Source organism: Chlorocebus sabaeus, chromosome 6, assembly GCF_047675955.1.
Source record: "Chlorocebus sabaeus isolate Y175 chromosome 6, mChlSab1.0.hap1, whole genome shotgun sequence".
NCBI lineage: Eukaryota > Metazoa > Chordata > Mammalia > Primates > Cercopithecidae > Chlorocebus > Chlorocebus sabaeus.
In genome coordinates, this window is record NC_132909.1 from 48,318,548 (window position 1) to 48,340,801 (window position 22,254).

General features: G+C 50.4%; 2 protein-coding genes across 3 annotated transcripts in view; one reads left to right on the forward strand and one right to left on the reverse strand.

Annotated features, from left to right (window-relative positions):
• Nucleotides 1–739, reverse strand: part of TECR (trans-2,3-enoyl-CoA reductase) — a 38,458-nt gene extending 37,719 nt beyond the window's left edge. The window contains exon 1 of the mRNA XM_007995539.3: nt 647–739. Within this exon, the coding sequence (XP_007993730.1) occupies nt 647–724 (78 nt within the window). The 5' untranslated portion in view covers nt 725–739. The remainder of the gene's footprint in view (nt 1–646) is intronic.
• A 10,223-nt stretch (nt 740–10,962) lies between these two features.
• DNAJB1 (DnaJ heat shock protein family (Hsp40) member B1) lies at nt 10,963–14,609 on the forward strand. Of its 2 annotated transcripts, none has more exons than XM_007995538.3 (3): nt 10,963–11,256; nt 12,339–12,919; nt 13,218–14,609. In XM_007995538.3, exons 1-3 carry the CDS (start codon nt 11,046–11,048, stop codon nt 13,446–13,448), a joined length of 1,023 nt encoding a protein of 340 aa, XP_007993729.1. In that variant the 5' UTR covers nt 10,963–11,045; the 3' UTR covers nt 13,449–14,609. The 2 variants fall into 2 exon arrangements, with proteins under 2 accessions (XP_007993729.1, XP_037848317.1); XM_037992389.2 differs by lacking the exon at nt 10,963–11,256 and adding an exon at nt 11,538–11,619.
• The last annotated feature ends 7,645 nt before the right edge of the window (nt 14,610–22,254 follow it).

Consider the following 22,254-nt stretch of genomic DNA (forward strand, 5'->3'; position numbering starts at 1 on the left):
AGGAGAATGGCCTGAACACGGGAGGTGGAGCTTGCAGTGAGCTGAGATCGCGCCACTGCACTCCAGCCTGGGCAACAAAGCGAGACTCTGTCTCAAAAAACAAATAGAGAAAGAGAGAAAAGAGAGCGGGAGGAAGGGAGGAAGGGAGGAAGGGAGGAAGGGAGGAAGGAAGGAAGGAAGGAAGGAAGGAAGGAAGGAAGGAAGGAAGGAAGGAAGGAAGGAAGGAAGGAAGGAAGGAAGGAAGGAAGGAAGGAAGGAAGGGAGAAATGGGACGGGTCCAAATTGAGATGTACTGTAAATGAAAAACACATAAATTCCTGGCCAGGCACGGTGGCTCACGCCTGTAATCCCAGCACTTTGGGAAGCTGAGACAGGCGGATTACTTGAGGTCAGGAGTTCAAGACCAGCCTGGACAACGTGATGAAACCCCTCTCTACTAAAAATACAAAAATTAGCCAGGTGTAATGGCGGATGCCTGAAATCCCAGCTACTAGGGAGGATGAGGCAGGAGAATCACTTGAACCTGGGAGGTGGATGTTGCAGTGAGCCAAGATCACACCATTGCACTCCAGCCTGGGCAACAGAGCGAGACTCTGTCTCAAAAAAAAAAAAAACGACTTCTGACAGGCAAAGGAACAAGCAGTACCTGGCACACTTCTTTACCTCCTCTCCTTACTGTTGTTTCCAGATCCTGCCCCTGAGCTTTCATGAGCTGTTGAACCATCTGGAATTCACAGGCCTGCCATGAGAGACACGATGAGAAGTCCTTAAAGGTAGATCGCTGATTCACAGGGGAGCAGGCGGAGCCAAGGGTGAGTCAGTGCTTGGAACTCAGTCATCCAGATTCAGCTCTGGAAACTTCTGAAGCTGTAGCCTTTGGGGATCCCTGACTGCGAGTATAGGAAGCCAATGCTATGTGGTCTTCAGGAAACTCCTTATCTTTTTCACTGGCACTATCTGGGAAAAACAGATGAAAACATGAAGGTGTTTTGTATATGTGCTTTCAAAAGCAAGGATCTGGCCAGACGCAGTGGCTCACGCCTGTAATCCCAGCACTTTGGGAGGCCGAGGCAGGCAGATCACCTGAGGTCAAGAGTTTGAGACCAGTTTGGCCAACATGGCGAAACCCTGTCTCTACTAAAAACACAAAAATTAGCTGGGTGTAGTGGCAGGCACCTGTAATTCCAGCTACTCAAGAGGCTGAGGCAGGAGAATCGCTTGAACCTACAAGATGGAGGTTGCAGTGAGCAGAGATCACACCACTGCACTCCAGCCTGGGTGAGAAGAGTGAAACTCTGTCTCAAAAAAAAAAAAAAAAAAAAAAGCAAAGATCTTTTTCTGGTGGCAGTTTTGAGTTTTGAGGCCCTCAGTGTCATGACAGGCCCCACTCCCTACCCTTCTGGGGTGCTGGGGGAGAGTATTTGCTTTCAGGACACAAGTTAATTTTTTGGTAGAGATGGGATCTCATTATGTTGCCCAGGCTGCCCTGGCCTCAAGTGACCCTCCCTACTCAGCCTCCCAAAGCGCTGGGATTACAGGCATGAGCCATCCCACTCGGCCTGAGACCACAAGTTAAAATCCTATCGGATTGAGTTACCTGAGGTACTTGATTGTGAGGGGCTGTGGGGATAGGGTTTGAACCCCTAAGACCCAGCCACGTGTTGCTCCTTCACCAGTTATGCAAATTTTCAACTTATTTAATGTGATCGGAAGAGGTGACTCGTCTGTCTCTGGGTTGCAGCCAGATAGGGCATGACAGTGTACGAGTAGGTGTCATTTTGAAGAGATTCTATACATATTCCCATAAACTCAGAACATTTTGGAAATTCCCTTTTGAGACTGCTTTTCTGAGCCCCACACTTACTCAATAGGCGCCAAATCATCCTCGTGCACCTACTATGCTGTGTGTCAACCGGAACATACAAAGAATTTCCACCCCCTCCTCACCCATAAGAAGCTGGCAGAAAGGCAGGATCCAGCCTCCAAAGTAGAATTCCTCTTTGTTTTTGAGGGGTATTGCAGGCTCGAGGAACCCCTTGTTTGCCCATCTGGCTTGCGGTACCCAGGCTGTCAGCAGAAATGAAATCCACCCTTGGAATGAAGACTGGCCACTTTGTTCAAGCCACTGAGGACACTGTACTGTGGCCCACTGACGGTGCCTGTCTGTAGGGAAAGCTAGATCCTGCTGGTGTCTTCACAGTCCCAGCAGTGGCTGAATCACAAAGGTGACTGATAGATCTGTTGGGTGCTTGCTGAGCTGATTGTAACTAGCTCCTTTATTAAAGTAATTTCCAAGGGAGAAACTGCAAGAGATGGCCAAAGCTGTGGCAGCTTCCAAGGATGAGCTTTTTTGGACCTCAGGTTTGGGGGAACCCGAGATCATTTGAATGCCAGAGATGTGATGTGTTTGGTAATGTCGTGTCTCACAAGCTCCTTTTGTATTTCCCATGGGCAAGTCAGGTCGGCTCTTGACTTTTTCCAGAACCTGGCTTGGCTGGTTTGGGGTGTGTGTGAATGAGCTGGCTCGCCAGTGTGTGAGGTGATGTGAAGCTGGGACTAGACAAGCCAGGGCTGGTTAGCAAGTTTCTGCTGTGTCAGGAATCCCAGAAAGAAGTTTCCTAAGCCCTATCTTGTCTTGCCTGGGTTGTTTGGTTTTTCTCCTTCTTCGTTTTTTTTTTCACTGAAGTGTAATTGACATGCAGTAAAATTCACCCGTTTTAGTGTATAGCTCTGAACACATACAGTCATACATACAGTCATGCAACCACCACTACAATCAAGATATAGAACATTTACATCAACCCAAAAAATTCTCCAAACTACTCCATTTGTTGCAGGTCCCAGCCCCTGGCAAGCATTCATCTGCTTTTTGTCCTGATACTTTTGCCTTTTCCAGAAGGTTGAGTGAAATGGAATCATGCAGCCTTTTGAGCCTGGCTTCTTTCACCCACATAATGGATATGAGGTTCATCTGTAATGTTGCTTTTTTGTATCTGTAGCTCATTCTTTTTTATGGCTGAATAGTATTCCATTGTGTGGATGGATCACGTTTGTTTATCCATTCATCCATTGAAGGACAGTTAGGGTTTAACTGCTGTTAGTGATAACTAATAAAAGCTCGGCAAACATTCGCTCATTTTTTTTTTGAGACAGAGTCTTGCTCTGTCACCCAGGCTAGAGTGCAGTGGGACAATCTCAGCTCACTGCAACCTCTGCCTCCTGGGTTCAAAGTGATTCTCCTGCCTCAACCTCCCAAGTAGCTGGGATTACAGGCACGCACCCCTACACCCAGCTAATATTTGTATTTTTAGTACAGACTGGGTTTCCCATGTTGGTCAGGATGGTCTTGATCTCTTGACCTTCTTATCCTCCCGCCTCAGCCTCCCAAAGTGCTGGAATTACAGGCATGAGTCACTGCACACAGCCATGAATTTTTATATGTGAACAAAGGCTTTCATTTCACATGGGTATCTCATTAGGAGTGGGATTGCTGGCTCATATGGCTATAGTGCTTTTGAACGTCTTTTTTTTTTTTTTTTGAGATGGAGTCTTGCTCTGTTGCCCAGGCTGGAGTGCAGTGGCCGGATCTCAGCTCACTGCAAGCTCCACCTCCCGGATTCACGCCATTGTCCTGCCTCAGCCTCCCAAGTAGCTGGGACTACAGGCGCCCGCCACCTCGCCCGGCTAGTTTTTTGTATTTTTTAGTAGAGACGGGGTTTCATTGTGTTAGCCAGGATGGTCTCGATCTCCTGACCTCGTGATCCACCCGTCTCGGCCTCCCAAAGTGCTGGGATTACAGGCTTGAGCCACCGCACCCGGCCATTATTTTATTTATTTATTTTTTTTTTGAAAAGAAGTCTTACTCTGTTGCCCAGGCTAGAGTGCAGTGGCACCGTCTCAGCTCACTGCAAACTCCACCTCCCAGGTTCAAGTGATTCTCCTGCCTCAGCCTGCCAAATAGCTGGGATTACAGGCACACACCATCACACCTGACTAATTTATGCATTTTTAGTAGAGATCGGGTTTCACCATATTGGCCAGGCTGGTCTCGAACTCCTGACTTCAAGTGATTCACCTGCCTCGGCCTCCCAAAGTGTGAGATTACAGGCATGAGCCACCGCACCCGGCCTTGAAGATCTTTTCAAAATTTATTTGGATTTTTATTTATTTTTGAGACAGGGTCTCACTGTCTCTCAGGCTAGTGTGCAGTGGCACACCCGTAGCTCACTGCAGCTTGGCATTCCTGAGCTCAAGTGATCCTCCCACCTCAGCCTCCCAAGTAGCTGGCATGTGCCACCATGCCCAGCTGATTTCTTTTTTATTCTTTTTAGATATGGGATCTCGCTATGTGGGCCAGGCTGATCTGGAACTCCTGGGCTCAAGTGATCCTCCTGCCTTGGCCTCCAAAAGTGTTGGGATTACAGGTGTGAGCCACCACACCTGGCCTGAAGGTCTTTTTTTCAACAGGTGAAGAGCTGAAGACAGGAGTAATGCAATTTTCTTAAAATTAAGGCTTTATGGGCCCCAAGTAGTGGCTCACACCTGCTGGGAGGCTGAGGCGGGTGGATCATGAGGTCAGGAGATCAAGACCATCCTGGATAACACCGTGAAACCCTATCTCTACTAAAAATACAAAAAAATTAAACGGGCATGGTGGCGGGTGCCTGTAGTCCCAGCTACTTGGGAGGCTGAGGTGAGAGAATGGCGTGAACCTGAGAGGGGGAGCTTGCAGTGAGCCGAGATTGCCCCACTGGACTCCATTCTGGGTGACAAAGCGAGACTCCATCTCAAAATAAATAAATAAATAAATAAGGCTTTACGATCATCTGAGTCACATTATACACAAGCTGAGTGTCTACTGTAAGCACTCAGTATGCTAAACACTTCAGCATTTTACTCACTGAGTGACCCTAGGGAAGTCACATGACCTCTCACAATCTCCATCTCCCCACCTGTCAAATGGGTGTAATGATAGCCCAACCTCATGGGGCTGTTGTGACAATTATAGGAGTTAATATTCATTGAGTCCTTGGAACAGGTTTGGCCATGTCAGTGTTAGATGTTATCATAGGCCAGGCACTGTGGCTTATGCCTGTAATCCCAACACTTGGGGAGGCCAAGGCCAGGAGATCACTTGAACTCAGGTGTTTGAGACCAACCTGAGCAACAAGGCAAAACCCCATCTCTACCAAAACTATAATACAAAAAATTAGCCAGGCATGATGGCAGGCACCTGTGATCCCAGCTACTCAGGAGACTGGGGAAGGAGGATCATTTGAACCCGGGAGGTGGAGGCTGCAGTGAGCCAAGATTGTGCCACTGTGCTCCAGCATGGGTGACAGTGTGAGACCCCATCTAAAAAAAAAAAAAAAAAAAAAAAAGCAAGGCCGGGTGTAGGGCTCACTCCTGTAATCCCAGTACTTTGGGAGGCCAAGGTGGGTAGATCATGAGATCAGGAGTTTGAGACCAGCCTGGCCAACATGGTGAAACCCCTGTCTCTACTAAAAATACAAAAAGTGGTGGTGCACGCATGTAATCCCAGCTACTCAGGGAGGTTGAGGCAGGAGAATTGCTTGAAACTGGAAGGTGGAGGTTGCAGTGAACTGACATCACACCAGTGCACTCCAGCCTGGGCAACAGAGTGAGACTCCATCTCAAAAAAAAAAAAAAAAAGAAGTGGCCGGGTGCAGTGGCTCACGCCTGTAATCCCAGCACTTTGGGAGGCCAAGGCTGGTAGATCATGAGGTCAGGAGTTCAAGACCAGCCTGGCCAACATGGTGAAACCCCATCTCTACTGAAAATACAAAACTTAGCCAGGTGTGGTGGCGGGCGCCTGTAATCCCAGCTACTCGGGAGGCTGAGGCAGAGAATCGCTTGAACCGGGGAGGTGTAAGTTGCAGTGAGCCGAGATCGCACCACTGCATTCCAGCCTGGGTGACAGAGTGAGTGAGACTCCATCTCAAAAATAAAAATAAAAAAGATGTTATTATCATGTTCATTTCCTGGCTTCTCTCAATTTCATCCGCATAGCAACATCAGCAGGGTAAAATCTACTCTTTTTTTTTTTTTTTTTTTTGAGACAGAGTCTCACTATGTTGCCCAGGCTGGAGTACAGTGGTGCGATCTTGGCTCACTGCAACCTCCGCCTCCCAGGTTCAAGCCATTCTCATGCCTCAGTCTCCTGAGTAGATGGGACTATGGGCACATGCCACCACTTTCACCACCAGCTAATTTTTGTGTTTTTAGTAGAGACAGGGTTTCATCATGTTGCACAGGCTGGTCTCAAACTTCTGACCTCAAGTGATCCACCTGCCTCAGCCTCCCAAAGTGCTGTGATTACAGGCGTGAGTCACCATGCCCAGCCTAATCTACTCTTATCTCCAATTTATGGAGGACAGACCTAATGCTCCCAAAGATCAAGCAGGTTGTAGAAGATCACACAGGTAGAGAATAAGTAAACAGTTGGTCCAGGATTTGAACTAAAGCAACTGTCCTCAGATTCACTTGCATAGTTCCTACATCAGTCAGGATTTTACCAAAGAAACAGAGCCAGAGCCAGTAGCGGGGGGGGGGGGGGGGGGAGAGAGAGAGAGAGAGAGAGAGAGAGAGAGAGAGAGAGAGGGAGGGAGTGTGTGTGTGTGTGTGTGCAGAGATTTATTTCAAGGAATTGGCCTGCATGCTTGTGGGGGTGTCTAGACAACGCCAAAATCTGCTGGGTGGGATAGCAGGCCGTAAACTTAGGCAGGAGCTGATGCTTTTTCTGCTGAGAAACCTCAGTGTTTGCTTTTAAGGCCTTTCAGTGTTGGAAGGCCTTTCAGTGTTGGCTTTTTTTTCTTCTTCTTCGAGACAGAGTCTTGCTCTGTCACCCAGGCTGGAGTGCAGTGGCCAGATCTCAGCTCACTGCAACCTCTGCCTCCTGGGTTCAAGTAATTCTCCTGCCTCGGCCTCCCGAGAAGCTGGGATTACAGGCGCCTGCCACCATGCTCAGCTAATTTTTGTATTTTTAGTAGAGACGGGGTTTCACCATCTTGGCCAGGCTGGTCTCGAACTCCAGACCGCGTGGATCTGCCTGCCTCGGCCTTGCAAAGTGCTAGGATTACAGGCGTGAGCCACCACACCCGGCCTTAGTGTTGGCTTTTAAAGCCTCTAGACTGATTGGATGAGGCCTACTTACATCCTTACATCCTTGAGGATCATGTCCTGCTTTTAAAGGCAAGCAATTGTAGACATGTTCACCTAGATTAGTGTTTAGTTGAATAACTAGGTTCTAGAGCTTAGCCACGCTGACACAACAAACAACTATCACAGCTTCTCCAAGAGCCCAATATCCGCTGAAGTTTACGCAGAGGCCATTTTTTCAGTAATCTGAAGTTCTCAGTGAGTGTTCAGGTCACAGTACCATGTCTATTAGGAGAGAGTTACTGGGTTTGTTTGTTTTTTGTTTAATTTCCTGGCTCCTAGAACTGACTTAAAAAAAAATTAAAACTTCCCAAACTGGCCAGGCATGGTGGCTCACGCCTGTAATCCCAGCACCTTGGGAGATCAAGGTGGGTTGATCACCTGAGGTCAGGAGTTCAAGACTAGCCTGGCCAACATGGTGAAACCCCGTCTCTACTAAAAATACAAAAATTACCCAGGCGTGGTCGCAAGCACCTGTAATCCCAGCTACTTGGGAGACTGAGGCAGGAGAATCACTTGAACCAGGAGGCGGAGGTTGCAGTGACCCAAATTTGTGCCACTGCACTCCAGACTGGGCGACAAGAGTGAAACTCTGTCTCAAAACAAACAAACAAAACTTCCTGAACATGACCCAGGCTTACTTAAGGAGGGGAGAGTTCCCAGCCCTAACATTGACCCCAAGCACAAAAACATCCCTTGCGCAGTGTTTTTGGCAAAATGTTGCCCTCCAGTGTGGCAAAAACTTTATTTTTATTTGTTGAGACTCTCACTCTGTCACCCAGTCTGGAGTGAAGTGGCACAATCTTGGCTCACTGCAACCTCTGCCTCCTGGGTTGAAGCAATTCTTCTGCCTCAGCTTCCAGAGTAGCTGGGATTACAGGCATCTGCCACCACGCCTGGCTAATTTTTGTATTTTTAGTAGAGACAGGGTTTCACCATGTTGGCCAGGCTGGTCTCGAACTCCTGACCTCAGGTAATCCAGCCGCCTCGGCCTCCCAAAGTGCTGGGATTACAGGCATGGGCCACCGCGCCTGGCCTATGGTGAGAAACTTTAGAACAACCAGAAAGGTCCACCTGGAGCCATGTTAAGGCCTTTGGAGGCTGCTGCATTTGTAATTCTAAATTAAATTTACATTATAAAATAATAGCTTGTCAGTATATAAAGTCACAAGCTCTGGATTTTTCCCCATAATGCTCCTGACAGTTATTTAAGTTTTTTATGGGGAAGCTCAGGGTCTCACTGTCACCCAGGCTGGAGTGCAACTGGCACAATCATGGCTGACTACAGCCTCAAATTCCTGGGCTCAAGTAATCCTCCTGCCTTGGCCCACTGAGTAGCTGGGACTACAGGCTCATATCATTGCACCCAGCTAATTTTTTTATTTTTTGTATAGATGGGGTCTCACTATGTTGCACAGGCTGGAACTCCTGGCCTCAACTGATCCTCCCGCCTCAGCCTTCCAGAATGCTGGGATGACAGGCATGAGCCACTGTGCCCAGTCTAGTAACTTTTTACAAAATATCAAGTTCTCTCTCCCCATAATTGCTTCAGGACCCCTGCTCAAGTATGGTTCTTGATGTCTAGGGAATTTCAGCCCTATCCTCCCGGGTTGCCCAGTTGTAGTCCAGAGTTCTTGCTGATGCAGTTACCTCGGAGGTCAGTGAGTGGGCAGAGAGAACCAGATCTGCCTGCTGGATGCTCCTGATAGTTATTTATGCAACTATCCGCCATGATGCTCCTGATAGGTATTTATTTAACTTTTTTATGGGGAGGCTCAGGGTCTCACTGTTACCCAGGCTGCAGTGCAAGTGGCGCAATCATAGCTGACTGCAGCCTCAAATTCCTGGGCTCGAGCGATCCTCCCACCATGGGAGGCAGGAGGATGGTCTTCTTCCTCAGGAGTCCCTGTCTGCCCAGGGGCAGCTGTCACTGGAAGCTTCTAGCTGTGATACTGCCAGGAATGGGGTGATGGCTGAAGGGCCCACCACTAAGAAAATGGTTAGTCACCCCTTTGACAATTGCTTCCTTTGTGCCATGCCTGTTCTGAGCACTTTGCAAATGTTGACTCATGTAAACTTCAAAGCCCTCATGATGTGGGCACAACTGCTATCCTCGTTCCTCATTGTGCCGATGAGGAAGCTGAGGCCAGCAATGGCTAAGTAACTAACCCAAGGTTACCCAGCCGGGAAATGCTGGAGGCGGGAATAAGCCCGGCTATCTGGTTCCAGAGTCAGTGTTACATGGCTCTGACCTCCCAGGCAGTTCTTCCAGGAACCTCCCTCACTTCCCAGGGCCCTTCCTAGGTGGAACCCCTTTCTGAGCCTCCTTTTTCCCATCAGCCCTGTCCTTGACCGAGGCACGCCAGACTTTCAGAGCCAAACGCGATCACGTTGCCTACAATTGAAGAAACAGAGGCCTTGAAAGGTGTGTGACACACCTATGTCCCCACCAAATCATAAAGGTAGTTGGGGGAGAAAAAGCAGCACGTGTGTAAGAACGGGGAATATTTATGAGGTTCTCACTGCATTCCAGGCACTGGAGACCCAATGCAGACAGGACCTGGCCCCTGCCCAGGTGGCGATCTCAGACTGGGAGGGAGGACACATTGAAAGCCAAGAAACAAAATAAATTTCTAATTTAGCAGCAAGTGCTCTTGAGAGGGCAGTAAAGTGAAGAAGGCGGGACTGGGAGGACCTCGGGAGGTGAGCTTTCGCCCAGATCCTCACCTCGCTTTAGGAAGGGAGAACAGAGGCAGTCTTCTGTCCCAACATCCTTCTCCCCACAGTTGGAAGAATAGCGCTGGTGGATTGTTTGTTTGTTCATTTTATTTTACTTATTTATTTATTTATGTATTTTATTTTGAGACGGAGTCTCGCTCTGTCACCCAGGCTGGAGTGCAGTGTCCCGATCTCGGCTCACTGCAACCTCCGCCTCCCCGATTCAAGCTATTCTCAGGCCTCAGCCTCCTGAGTAGCTGGGATTACAGGTGCGTGCCACCACGCCCGGGTAATTTTTGTATTTTTAGCAGAGACGGGATTTCACCATGTTGGCTAGGCTGGTCTCGAACACCTAACCTCAAGTGATCCGCCCACTTCGGCCTCCCAAAATGCTGGGATTACAGGCGTGAGCCACCGCGCCCGGCCTGTTTGTTCATTTTAAAAAGAAACGGAGTCTCCTTATGTTGCCTAGGCTGGTCTCCAACTCCTAGGCCCAAGAGATTCTCCTGTCTTGGCCTCAGGAAGTGATGGAAATTACAGTCGTGAGGCTCCGTGTCAGGTTCTCTTACTGCCATATTGTAGAAGGAAAGAGACCCCTGGGTTAAGCAGACACGGGTTAGGTAGTTCGGCGTCACCCGGCGGAGGCCCACCGCAGGTCCCGCCAGACATGGGCTGGAAGGTTTATCACCTCCTGGGGAAAAGAGGGTAGTCCCAGGCCCCACCCCTTCCCGGAACATCACCTTCGCGACGGCTCCTGACCCACTGACCCAGGCGGAGGGCGGGACGCAGGGTCGCTGGGGCGGTGCAGAGTGTGAAAGAAGATCGCGATTGGCTCGTCCAGGAAGGTGGGCGGGGCCTCCTCCGACCTGTGCGCGCGCCGCGGGGAGGCGTTGTCGAGGGCGGAGCGGGAGGGGGCGTGGTCCCGCGCCTGCGGCCGTTGACGGCAAAGCCCCGCCCCGGATGTCGCGTGTCGCGGAAAGGGCGGTGGCGATTGGCCGGCGCCGCGGGCGGGGGGGCGGGGCGGAAGGTTCTGGAGGGGGCTGGCGGGCTCTGGAAGCTTCCGCCGGACGGGTATATAGAGTCCGGGACCGGGCGGCGGGGGAGCCGGGGGACGGCGACAGCGGGTTGGCGGGCCGCAGCGGGGGGCCATGGGCAAAGACTACTACCAGACGCTGGGCCTGGCCCGCGGCGCGTCGGACGAGGAGATCAAGCGGGCCTACCGCCGCCAGGCGCTGCGCTACCACCCGGACAAGAACAAGGAGCCTGGCGCCGAGGAGAAGTTCAAGGAGATCGCCGAGGCCTACGACGTGCTCAGCGACCCGCGCAAGCGCGAGATCTTCGACCGCTACGGAGAGGAAGGTGTGTGCGCGCGGCCAGGGGCGCGGTCCCGCCGTTTGACAGGGAAACCGAGGCATACCGGCCCCTCTCGGCGGCCCCCCGGGAAGGACGCCCCGGGCCCGGGGGCCGAGCTGCCCCGCCCTCCGGCCGCTGGGGCCTCCGCCCTTGGATTGGCGGCCGCGCGGTGGGAGGAGGAGCCTTGGCCCAGCCGCTCGCCCAGAAGCTTCTAGCATGTCTGGGGCTGCCCCTCCCCGGGTGCCTCTTCCCGCGGCCCCGAGCAGCCCCGGGGTGCGGTGCAGGGGGGTGGGGGAGCCGGGGGTGACGACGGGGACGGCACGGCGGAGCCTGCTGCGGACCCGGGCTCACCTGGGCTTAGCCGCCGGGGTCCGTAGGGCGGCGCCTCCGGCTCAGCTGCGGGGCGCGGGGCTGTAAATGCAGGCGCCGACCCCGCTCGTGGGCCTTGGGGCTGGGCTGGGGTGATTTCCGGGAAGTGATGACCTGGTCCCGGCCGGGCACGCAGGAGGCAGCGGCCGCCTAGATGCGGAGAGCTGGGCCGCCTGGGGGTTGGGGGGGACGGAGAGTGGGGCTTTTTGTCCCTGTGCCCCTTGATGACTCAGGCTGGTTTCTGGGCTTGATCTGGGACTGACATTATGCAAGGATGGTGGCAGTGAATGCTAGTGTGAGGGTTTAAAAACTCTCTTTTTTTTTTCGTTATATTTACTCTTCGTACACATCAGTAGTCCTAAAATGTTGAAAGTAAATACCGAAAGCCGACCCTGGACCGTGTGTCTTTAGCCATCCCTTGGTGACATTGCCAGGAGGATGGGTCAGTCCAGGAGTGGCAGGGCCCAGGTGGCACCTGTAGGTGGACCCCTAACCGCATGAGTTCTTTTCCACTGTCAGGCTACGCGGAAGTACTTGGTGGTGGGGGGGCGCCTCTGCTGCTGCAGTGAGGGGTAGAAGCTTGGGGTTCTTCCTTGCTCTCCCCTGGCAGGCTAAAAAAAGTTCCTCCCCCATGGCTTCCAAGCTTTTTTCCCCCGTAAGGGAAGCTCGAGAGGGAGTCTGCTGTCAGCCATCTGACTGCTTCTAATTCTGCTTTTCAGGCCTAAAGGGCAGTGGCCCCAGTGGCGGTAGCGGCAGTGGTGCCAATGGTACTTCTTTCAGCTACACGTTCCATGGAGACCCTCATGCCATGTTTGCTGAGTTCTTCGGTGGCAGAAATCCCTTTGACACCTTTTTTGGGCAGCGGAACGGGGAGGAAGGCATGGACATTGATGACCCGTTCTCTGGCTTCCCTATGGGCATGGGTGGCTTCACCAACGTGAACTTTGGCCGCTCCCGCCCTTCCCAAGAGCCCACCCGAAAGAAGCAAGATCCCCCAGTCACCCATGACCTTCGAGTCTCCCTTGAAGAGATCTACAGCGGTTGTACCAAGAAGATGAAAATCTCCCACAAGCGGCTAAACCCCGACGGAAAGAGCATTCGAAACGAAGACAAAATCTTGACCATCGAAGTGAAGAAGGGGTGGAAAGAAGGGACCAAAATCACCTTCCCCAAGGAAGGAGACCAGACCTCCAACAACATTCCAGCTGATATCGTCTTTGTTTTAAAGGACAAGCCACACAATATCTTTAAGAGAGATGGCTCTGATGTTATTTATCCTGCCAGGATCAGCCTCCGGGAGGTAAGGTGCCAGGTGGGGCGGTGTCTGTAGAGAGCGATGGCTGCTCTTTGAAGCAGTTGATTTAGGATTTGCTGAACACGGATTGGGGGTGTGGCGCTTGCCAGGCTTGGGGCACAACAGTGAACAGGACTGATCAGGGTGCTGTTCTGGAGCTTTCATGGTGGAGACATGTAGATTTGGGGGCCAGGTGTTGGCTGCAGAGGCCTGATGAGTCTTACTCTATGCCAGATGGTCTCCGGGCAAGAGCTGAGCCTCTTGAGCCAGCTTCCATCTAATGCTTATCCCTTTGCTTTTCAAGGCTCTGTGTGGCTGCACAGTGAGCGTCCCCACTCTGGACGGCAGGACCATACCCGTCGTATTCAAAGATGTCATCAGGCCTGGCATGCGCCGAAAAGTTCCTGGAGAAGGCCTCCCCCTCCCCAAAACGCCCGAGAAACGTGGGGACCTCATTATTGAATTTGAAGTGATCTTCCCCGAAAGGATTCCCCAGACATCAAGAACCGTACTTGAGCAGGTCCTTCCAATATAGCTGCCAGAGACTGACCAGGGACCTTTCCAGAGCTCAAGGATTTCTGGACCTTTCTACCAATTGTGGACCATGGGAGGGCCCAGGGAGGACTTTCATACTGCTGAATGTTTTCCAGAGCATATATTACAATCTTTCAAAGTTGTACACTAGACTAAAGTGGTTTTTCGAGCGATAGGGCATCAGGTGGTGGGAACAGCAGGAAAAGGCATTCCAGTCTGCCCCACTGGGTCCGGCAGCCCTCCCGGGATGGGCCCACATCCTCCTCCTCCAGTCCCTGTCCAGGGGTGAGAGGCAGACCAGCAGCTGGACTTGATCCCTCTGTGTCCCTTTGCTTTTGACTGGTAGATAATGTCAACCTGCTGTCTTGGTTCCCAGACCCTGTACACTCCTCTGTTTTCTGTTGTGTGATCAGTTCGTGGTTTATTCTGTATTTGTCTCCCATGTCTTGCTCTTCAGCTGGAGAATTCTGTCCTCTCTTTGGCCATCTCAAATTGAGAACCTAAACTATTCCTGCAGAACTGCCGGGCTGGTGCCCCACAAGCAATACCTCTTGTTCCAGCAGGACCAAGGGAACCAGCCTCCAGTGAGTGACTCCAGCAAGTGCAGCCACCTCTACCTTGAGTGTCTCGGAGCCTGGCCCCAGCAAGGGCCCTCCTGACTTCTGGCTCTAGTGAAGCTGAATGTCCTCACTTCGTGGGTCACACTCTCCATTTCTATAAGGCAATCTTGGCACACCTGGGGCTTACCAGTGGCCCAGGTAATTTTTTGTTTCATGGACTATGGACTCTTTCAAAGGGATCTGATCCTTTTGAATTTTGCACAGCCCTAGATATAATCCCTTTTGATAAAAGGGTCTTTGCTTCTGATTACAGGAGCACTGTGGAACGTCTGTAAATATGTTATTTTATAATTCCATGTATAGTTGGTGTACACTCAAATAAAACCTGTCCCCGGCAGCCACTGCTCTCTGTATAGGGCCATAATGAAATTCTGAAGAAATCTTGGGGAGGGAAGGGGAGTTGGAACAAATGTCTGTTCGCTGGAGGCCAGTCTGGTGCTCAGACCTTTAGACTCATTGTAAGTTGCCACTGCCAACATGAGACCAAAGTGTGTGACTTGTCAATGCAGCGCGACAGCATTAAAGACTGATGCTAAACCTCAGGGGAGCGGTCCTGCGACTCTGTTTGAGGGTTCTGCTGGTTTTGGGGGTGGATTGGGGACCTGGGCATCCCTCCAAATGCAGTCAAGGTGGGAGGGTGGGATGGGCGGGAGGCAAGTACCCTGCAAGGGAACGGTAAGTCACCCTTCCTGGGCCATAAGTGGGGTGGAGAACTTCCACCGAGACTCTGGGTCCAAGAAACCAGAGACCCAAGCACCGTGGCCTTGGGGATGGTTTTTTGGTGAAGGTTGCAGTCAAAGTAGAGGTGTGGGGAGGCAGGGTCTGGCTCCTAATTCCCCTGCCTTTCTTCAGGGCCCCTGGGTTTTTCAGTGGACCTTGGCTCTGGGGCCAAGGGGCCAACCCAGGGTTTGGCCTCTTAATTCCCTATCGCTCCTTTCCTGCTATAATGGGCTGGGTGTCCTGAAGGCTGGCCAAACCAGAGCTCAAGGCCTAGAGAAGACATTTCCTGCCTTGGCTTTATTTGCAGGCCACTGAAGCTGCTTTTACTTTGTAACTTTTTAAAAATAACTGGTTTAATTATAAGGTAAGTAGTTACTCAGGCTTAAAACAAGGTATTGCTGCTTTGATACAAAGTGTTCTAAAGTGGAAACACTGTATATAGACCAGGAGCAAGTGGCTTAGGCCTGTAATCCCAGCACTTGGGGAGGCCAAGGTGGGCAGATGACTTGAGCGCAGGAGTTTGAGACCAGCCTGGGCAACATTGTGAAACCCCATCTCTACAAAAAATGTAAAAATTCAGCTGGGGGTGGCAGCGTACACCTGTAGGCCCAGCTATTTATGGGACTGAGGCAGGAGGATCACTTGAGCCTAAGAGGTGGTGGCAGCAGTGAGCTGTGTTCGTGCCACTGCACTCCAACCCGGGTGACAAAGTGAGATCCTGTCTCAAAGAAAACTAAAACACAATATTCAAAAGTCAAACTGGGCCAGGTGCAGTGGCTCACACATGTAATCCCAGCACTTTGGGAGGCCAAGATGGGCAGATCACCTGAGGTCAGGAGTTTCAGACCAGCCTGGCAAACATGGCGAAACCCCATCTCTATTAAAAATACGAAAAAATTAGCCGGGCGTGGTGCCACGTGCCTGTAGTACCAGCTACGCAGGAGGCTGAGGCAGGGGAATCACTTGAACCTGGGAAGCAGAGGTTGCAGTGAGCGAAGATCCCACCACTGCACTCCAGTCTGGGTGACAGCAAGGCTGTGTCTCAAAAAAAAAAAGTGTCAAGCTAAGAGTTGCTTTCCCTTCCCACTGAAACAGTTTAAGCGCTTAAAACAGTCTAGGGGCAGCCCTGCCAGTCCAGGAGAACTTTCTGCGATGACTAGAATGTTCTGTGTACCATTTATTTAAACATCTTATAAATTCAATAAGAACAGAATCAGTTCCTCAGTCCTGCCACACTTCAGTTGCTCAGCAGCCACACATGTATGTGGTCAGTGGTAACTGTTGGACAGACTCAAGTCTAGAGGGCTTTTCCCCAAAGACATTGCAGGGGTGACTTTGAAGAGAAGCCACATTAAGCCAGGAGGCACCACCCCCGTCAGGAGGTGACCGTGGAATATCAGAGCTAAGAGATGTTTACCAAGGTATCCCAGGCACCAAGGTCACATTGTGGAACTGACCTGACCTCACTGGTGACACAAATCCCAGGGCTGCCATCCCCACCCCCAAGTCTCCATTGTACATCACGTCCCTGTGAACTGCATACTGAAGTGTCACAAACACAAAAGTGCATGAAGCCTTAAGGTATGGAACTTCACAAAATACACGGCCCAGCAACCTACCGGGTAGCAGTGTGAGGAGTGGGGCAGTGGGATTTTGAGGGCAAAATCTTAGTGGTAATAGGACCCAAAGACGACTTGCACATGCATTTTTTTGCTCAAAAGCCACTACTTGGCTTATCTTGGTCAGATATCTGGTGCACCCACATACAAACTTTTCCCAAAGTCTTGGGCTTTTTTTTTCAGATAGAGTCTCACTTTATCACCCAAGCTGGAGTGCAGTGGTGCGATCTTGGCTCACTGCACCCTTCACCACCCAGGTTCAAGCGATACTCAGCCTTCCGAGTAGTTGAGATAACAGGCGTGTGCCACCATACCCGGCTAATTTTTGTATTCTTAGTATAGAGATGGGGTTTCACCATGTTGGCCAGGCTGGCCTCAAACTCCTGACCTCAAGTGATCGGCACCCCCTCAGCCTCACAAAGTGCTGGGATTACAGGCCGAGCCACCATGCTCAGCCTTTTTTTTTTTTTTTTTTCTTTTTTTGAAGACAGGATTTCACTCTGTTGCCCAGGCCGGAGTGCAGTGGTAGCATCATAGCTCATTGCAGCCTCAAACTCCTGGGCTCAAGCAATCCTGCCTCTCAACCTCTTGAGTAGCTAGGACTACAAGTGCTCCACACCACACCCAGCCAATTTTTCTAATTTTTGTAGAGATGATTTGTTGATATGTTGATATCTTGGTAACTTCTTTTTTTGGGGGGGGGGGTGAGGGGGACGGAGTCTCCCTCTGTCACCCAGGCTGGAGTGCAGTGGTGCAATCTCGGCTCACTACAACCTCCCCCTCCCAGGTTCAAGTGATTCTCTTGTCTCAGCCTCCTGAGTAGCTGAGACTACAAGCATGTGCCATCACGCCCAGCTAATTTTTGTATTTTTACTAGAGACGGGGTTTCACCATGTTGGCCGGGATGGTCTCAATCTCTTGACCTCATGATCTGCCTGCTTTGGCCTCCCAAAATGCTGGGATTACAGGCATGAGCTGCTGCGACCTTCCTTTTTTTTTTTTTTTTTTTTTTTTCTGAGACAGAGTCTTGCTCTGTTGCCCAGGCTGGAGTGCAGTGGCACGATCTCAGCTCACTGCAACCTCCACCTCCTGGGTTCAAGCAATTCTCCTGCCTCAGTCTCCCAAGTAGCTGGGATTTCAGGTGTATGCCACCATACCTGGTTAATTTTTGTATTTTTAGTAGAGACGAGGTTTCACCATGTTGGCCAGGCTGGTCTTGAACTCCTGACCTCAAGTGATCCACCGGCCTCAGCCTCCCAAAGTGCTAGGATGACAGGTGTGAACCCGGACTGGCCAATATCTTGGTATCTTGATATATTGCTCTGGCCTCAAGTGATTCTCCCACTTTGGCCTTCCAAAGCTCTGGGATTACAGACTCAGCCTTGGATTTTCCTTGAATGGATTTATTTTCCTTTTCCATGCTGCCTCTCTGATCAGGTCTCAGAGCTCCTTCCATGACAGTACGTGTGCAATTGACTCATTCTTTGACCCATCTGCATTACAATCCATTATACCAGCAGCGTTTTATTTTTATATAATCATAGGACAGCACCCAATAGGTCCATTTGGCCTATGGTGAAAAGCTGAGTCCTCCCATCCCTCCCCTGGCCCTGAAGTTCCCCATCCTACTGCACCACAATAGACAAAGCATTGGTATCGCAGATTTTTTTTTTTTTTTTCCTTTTCTAATTTTTGAAAGAGTCTGGCTCTGTCACCAAGGCTGGAGTGCAGTGGCACAATCTCGGCTCACTTCAACCTCTGCCTCCCAGGTTCAAGTGACCCTCCTGCCTCAGCTTCCTTAGTAGCTGGGATTACAGGCGCCTACCACCACACCTGGCTAATTTTTGTATTTTTCGTGGAGACGGGGTTTCCTCATGTTGACCCAGGCTAGTCTCAAACTCCTGACCTCAAGTGATCCGCCCACCTCAGCCTCCCAAAGTGCTGGGATGACAGGCATGAGTCACTGCACCCGGCCTTTTTTTTCCTTTTTTTTTTTTTTTTTTTTTTTTTGAGACGGAGTCTCGCTCTGTCGCCTGGGCTGGAGTGCAGTGGCTGGATCTCAGCTCACTGCAAGCTTCCCCTCCCGGGTTTACACCATTCTCCTGCCTCAGCCTCCCGAGTAGCTGGGACTACAGGTGCACGCCACCTCACCCGGCTAGTTTTTTGTATTTTTTAGTAGAGACGGGGTTTCACCCTGTTAGCCAGGATGGTCTTGATCTCCTGACCTCGTGATCCGCCCGTCTCAGCCTCCCAAAGTGCTGGGATTACAGGCTTGAGCCACCGCGCCCGGCCTTTTTTCCTTTTAAAAAAAAAAAAAATGTTGTGCTTCCTCCAAGAGATGAGTCTGTGCTTACATAAGCATAAACACAATTTCTAAATTTTCAGTTTTATTTTTTGACTGTGTAATCACAATACAACACTGGAAAGGATACAGAGAGTGAAAGTCCTCCCTGCCACCCTGCCATCCGATCCCACACCCCCGAAGCGGGTACGAACGTCCCCAGTCTCTCCTGCGCCTTTCCTGAGATGCTGCTGCAGGGAATACATTTTTCTTTTTTTTAACACAAGGAGTACATACTGTATATTCTGCGCTTTTTTTTTTTTTTTTTTTTCCTCGCACAAGATGCTGTGAACATAAAGAGCTTCCTCATTCCTGTTCTATTCCACACCTTTATTCTGGCAGGCCCACCCAGATGGGCGTGAAGACCTGAGTTAGTGTTTGGCAACCCCTGACTCCTCTCACAGAGTTCTTCCTTCCGGATTTGAGTCCTAGTTCGATCACTTTCTTTTGTTTTTGGTTTTTTTTTCTTTTCTTTTCTTTTTTAAATTTTATTTATTTATTTATTTTTTTGAGACAGAGTCTCACCCTGTCATCCAGGCTGGAATGCAGTGGTGCCATCTCAGCTCACTGCAACCTCCGCCTCCTGGGTTCAAACAATTCTTCTGCCTCAGCCTCCTGAGTAGTTGGGATTATAGGCGCCCGCCACCACGCCCGGCTAATTTTTGTATTTTTAGTAGAGACGGGGTTTCACCATGTTGGTCAGGCTGGTCTCGAACTCCTGACCTCAAGTGACCCACCCTCCTAAAACATTGGCTAAGTGTTAGCCAGGTGTGGCGGCTCATGCTTGTAATCCCAGCTCTTTGGGGGGCCGAGGCAGGCAGATCACTTGAGGTCAAGAGTTCAAGACCAGCCTGGCCAGCAGGGTGAAACCCCATCTCTACTAAAAATACAAAAATTAGCTGGGCGTGGTGGCAGGCGTCTGTAATCCCAGCTACTCAGGAGGCTGAGGCAAGAGAATCGCTTGAACTTGGGAGGTGGAGGCTGCAGTGAGCCCAGATCCTACCACTGCACACCAGCCTGGGCAACAGAGAAAGACTCCGTCTCAAAAAAAAGAAAAAGAAAAAAAAGAAAGCAGAAGAAACAGGAAACAGAAGTGCAGCTCTCATAGAGATGCTGTGACATCTGGGCGAGGTGGTGCATTTAGGAAGCCAAAGAACATAGCCATGAAGAACTCAGCTTCTGGGGTGAGGGGGTGCCAAGTCCAAGTTCTGCTCACCACATTTCCTTGAACAAATGACAAAACCTTTCAGAGCCTCAGCTTCCTCCCATGGATAACAGAACTAATCATACATCGCAGCCCCTCCTTTCTCACTCTCCTGGAGCTAGAACTCAGACAGCTAATCCCTGAGAAGCGCTTTATCCAGGCCAGGAATAGAGCAAGTGTGAATAACATTAGCAAATATATCTAAAGCACTTAGCAGAAAACCTGTCCCAGGCCAGGCGGAGCAGGTCACGCCTGTAATCCCAGCACTATGGGAGGCCAAGGTGCATGGATCACTTGAGGTCAGGAGTTCGAGACCAGCCTGGCCAAAGTGGTGATACCCCATCTCTACTAAAAACTAAAATACTATATCTAAAAGTCAAGCTGGGCAGGGCACAGTGACTCATACCTGTAGTCCTAGCACTTTGGGAGGCCAAGGCAGGTGGATCACCTGAGGTCAGGAGTTTCAGACCAGCCTGGACAACATAGTGAAGCCCCATCTCTACTAAAAATACAAAAATTCGCCGGGCATGGTGGCAGGCACCTGTAATCCCAGCTACTCGGGTGGCTGAGGCAGGAGAAGTGCTTGAACCTGGGAGGCGGAGGTTGCAGTGAGCTGAGATTGCCCCACTGCACTCCAGCCTTGGCAACAGAGCAAAACTCTGTCTCAAAAAAAAAAAAAAAAAAAAAAAAAGAAAAGAAAAGAAAAAAAGAAATCTCAATGCACCAGACTTCCACTAAATACTAAAAATGGGCCAGGTGCAGTGGCTCATGCCTGTAATCCCAGCACTTTAGGAGGCTGAGGCAAGAGATCACTCGAGGTCAGGAGTTCGAGACCAGCCTGGCCAACATGTTGAAACCCTGTGTCTACTAAAAATACAAAAATTAGCCAGATGTGGTGGCAGGCACCTGTAATCCCAGCTACTCTGAAGGCTGAAGCAGGAGAATCACTTGAACCTAGAAGGTGGAGGTTGCACTGAGCTGAGATGGTGCCACTGCACTTCAGCCTCGGTGACAGAGCAAGACCCTGTCAAAAAAAAAAAAAAAAAAAAAAAAAAAAAAAACCTACAAATGGCACAACACAAACAAGAAGCATCTATCTATATTCTCTATTAAAATCTAGGCCTTGGCTGGGTGCGGTGGCTTGTGCCTGTAATCCCAGCACTTTGTGAGGCTCAGCCGGGTGGATCACCTGAGGTCAAGATCTCACCAGTGCACTCCAGTCTGGGTGACAGAGTAAGACTCTGTCTCAAAAAAATAAAATAAAAATCTAGGACTTAAAGAACATGCATTCATCTTCTCTCCCACAGACCTGAGAGCACTTTTTTTTTTTTGAGACGGAGTCTCGCTCTGTCACCTAGGCTGGAGTGCAGTGGTGTAATCTTGGCTCACTGCAACCTCTGCCTCCCAGGTTCAAGCAATTCTTCTGCCTCAGCCTCCCGAGTAGCTGGGACTACAGGTGCATGCTGCCACGCCTGGCTAACTTTTTTGTATTTTAGTAGAGACAGGGTTTCACCATGTTACCCAGGCTGGTCTCGGACTCCTGAGCTCAGGCAATCCACCTGCCTCAGCCTCCCAAAGTGCTGGGATTATAGGCATGAGCCACCACGCCCAGCTGAAAGTACTTTCATAGTCTGTTGACATCACACTTGCCCGAGAGGAAGTGGAGCCTGATTTCTCAAACTCGGTGATTATTAGGTGAGACACCTTCCCTCTTTGTCAGGGGAGCAGGAGGGACAACTGCAGGAGAATACTCAAAAACGTCCCCCAGTTTCTGGCAACTGTGAGTTCCCTTGAGGTCACCAACTACATCCTAATAATCTGCATCACCAGTTGCCAGAGTGACGCTTGCCCGAGAACTGACCCTTTGAGTGTTTGTTAAGTGAGTAATTAAGTGACAAAGTGATTCAGACAAGAGGACCTGCAACATTTTTCCTACGATAGTTCATGTCACTGTATGTGCAGAGGAAGGATAACCCAGCCCTGGGGTCTGCTGGTAGTCCCCACCACCCTTGCCAGGGATCCCATTCCCATACGCCAATTCCTTCAGCTCTCCTACCAAGGAAAAGCAGATATTCACTCAGGGAGAGCCCCTCTTTCCTGGGGGACCTGTTTCTTTTTTTTTTTTTCTTTCTTTTCTTTTCTTTTTTTTTTTTTTTTGAGACAGAGTTGTGCTCTGTCATCCAAGCTGGAGGTCAGTGGTATGATCTCAGCTCACTGCAACCTCTACAGAGCTCCCAGACTCAAACAATTCTCATGCCTCAGCCTCTTGAGTAGCTGGGACTACAGGTGTCCACCACCAAGCC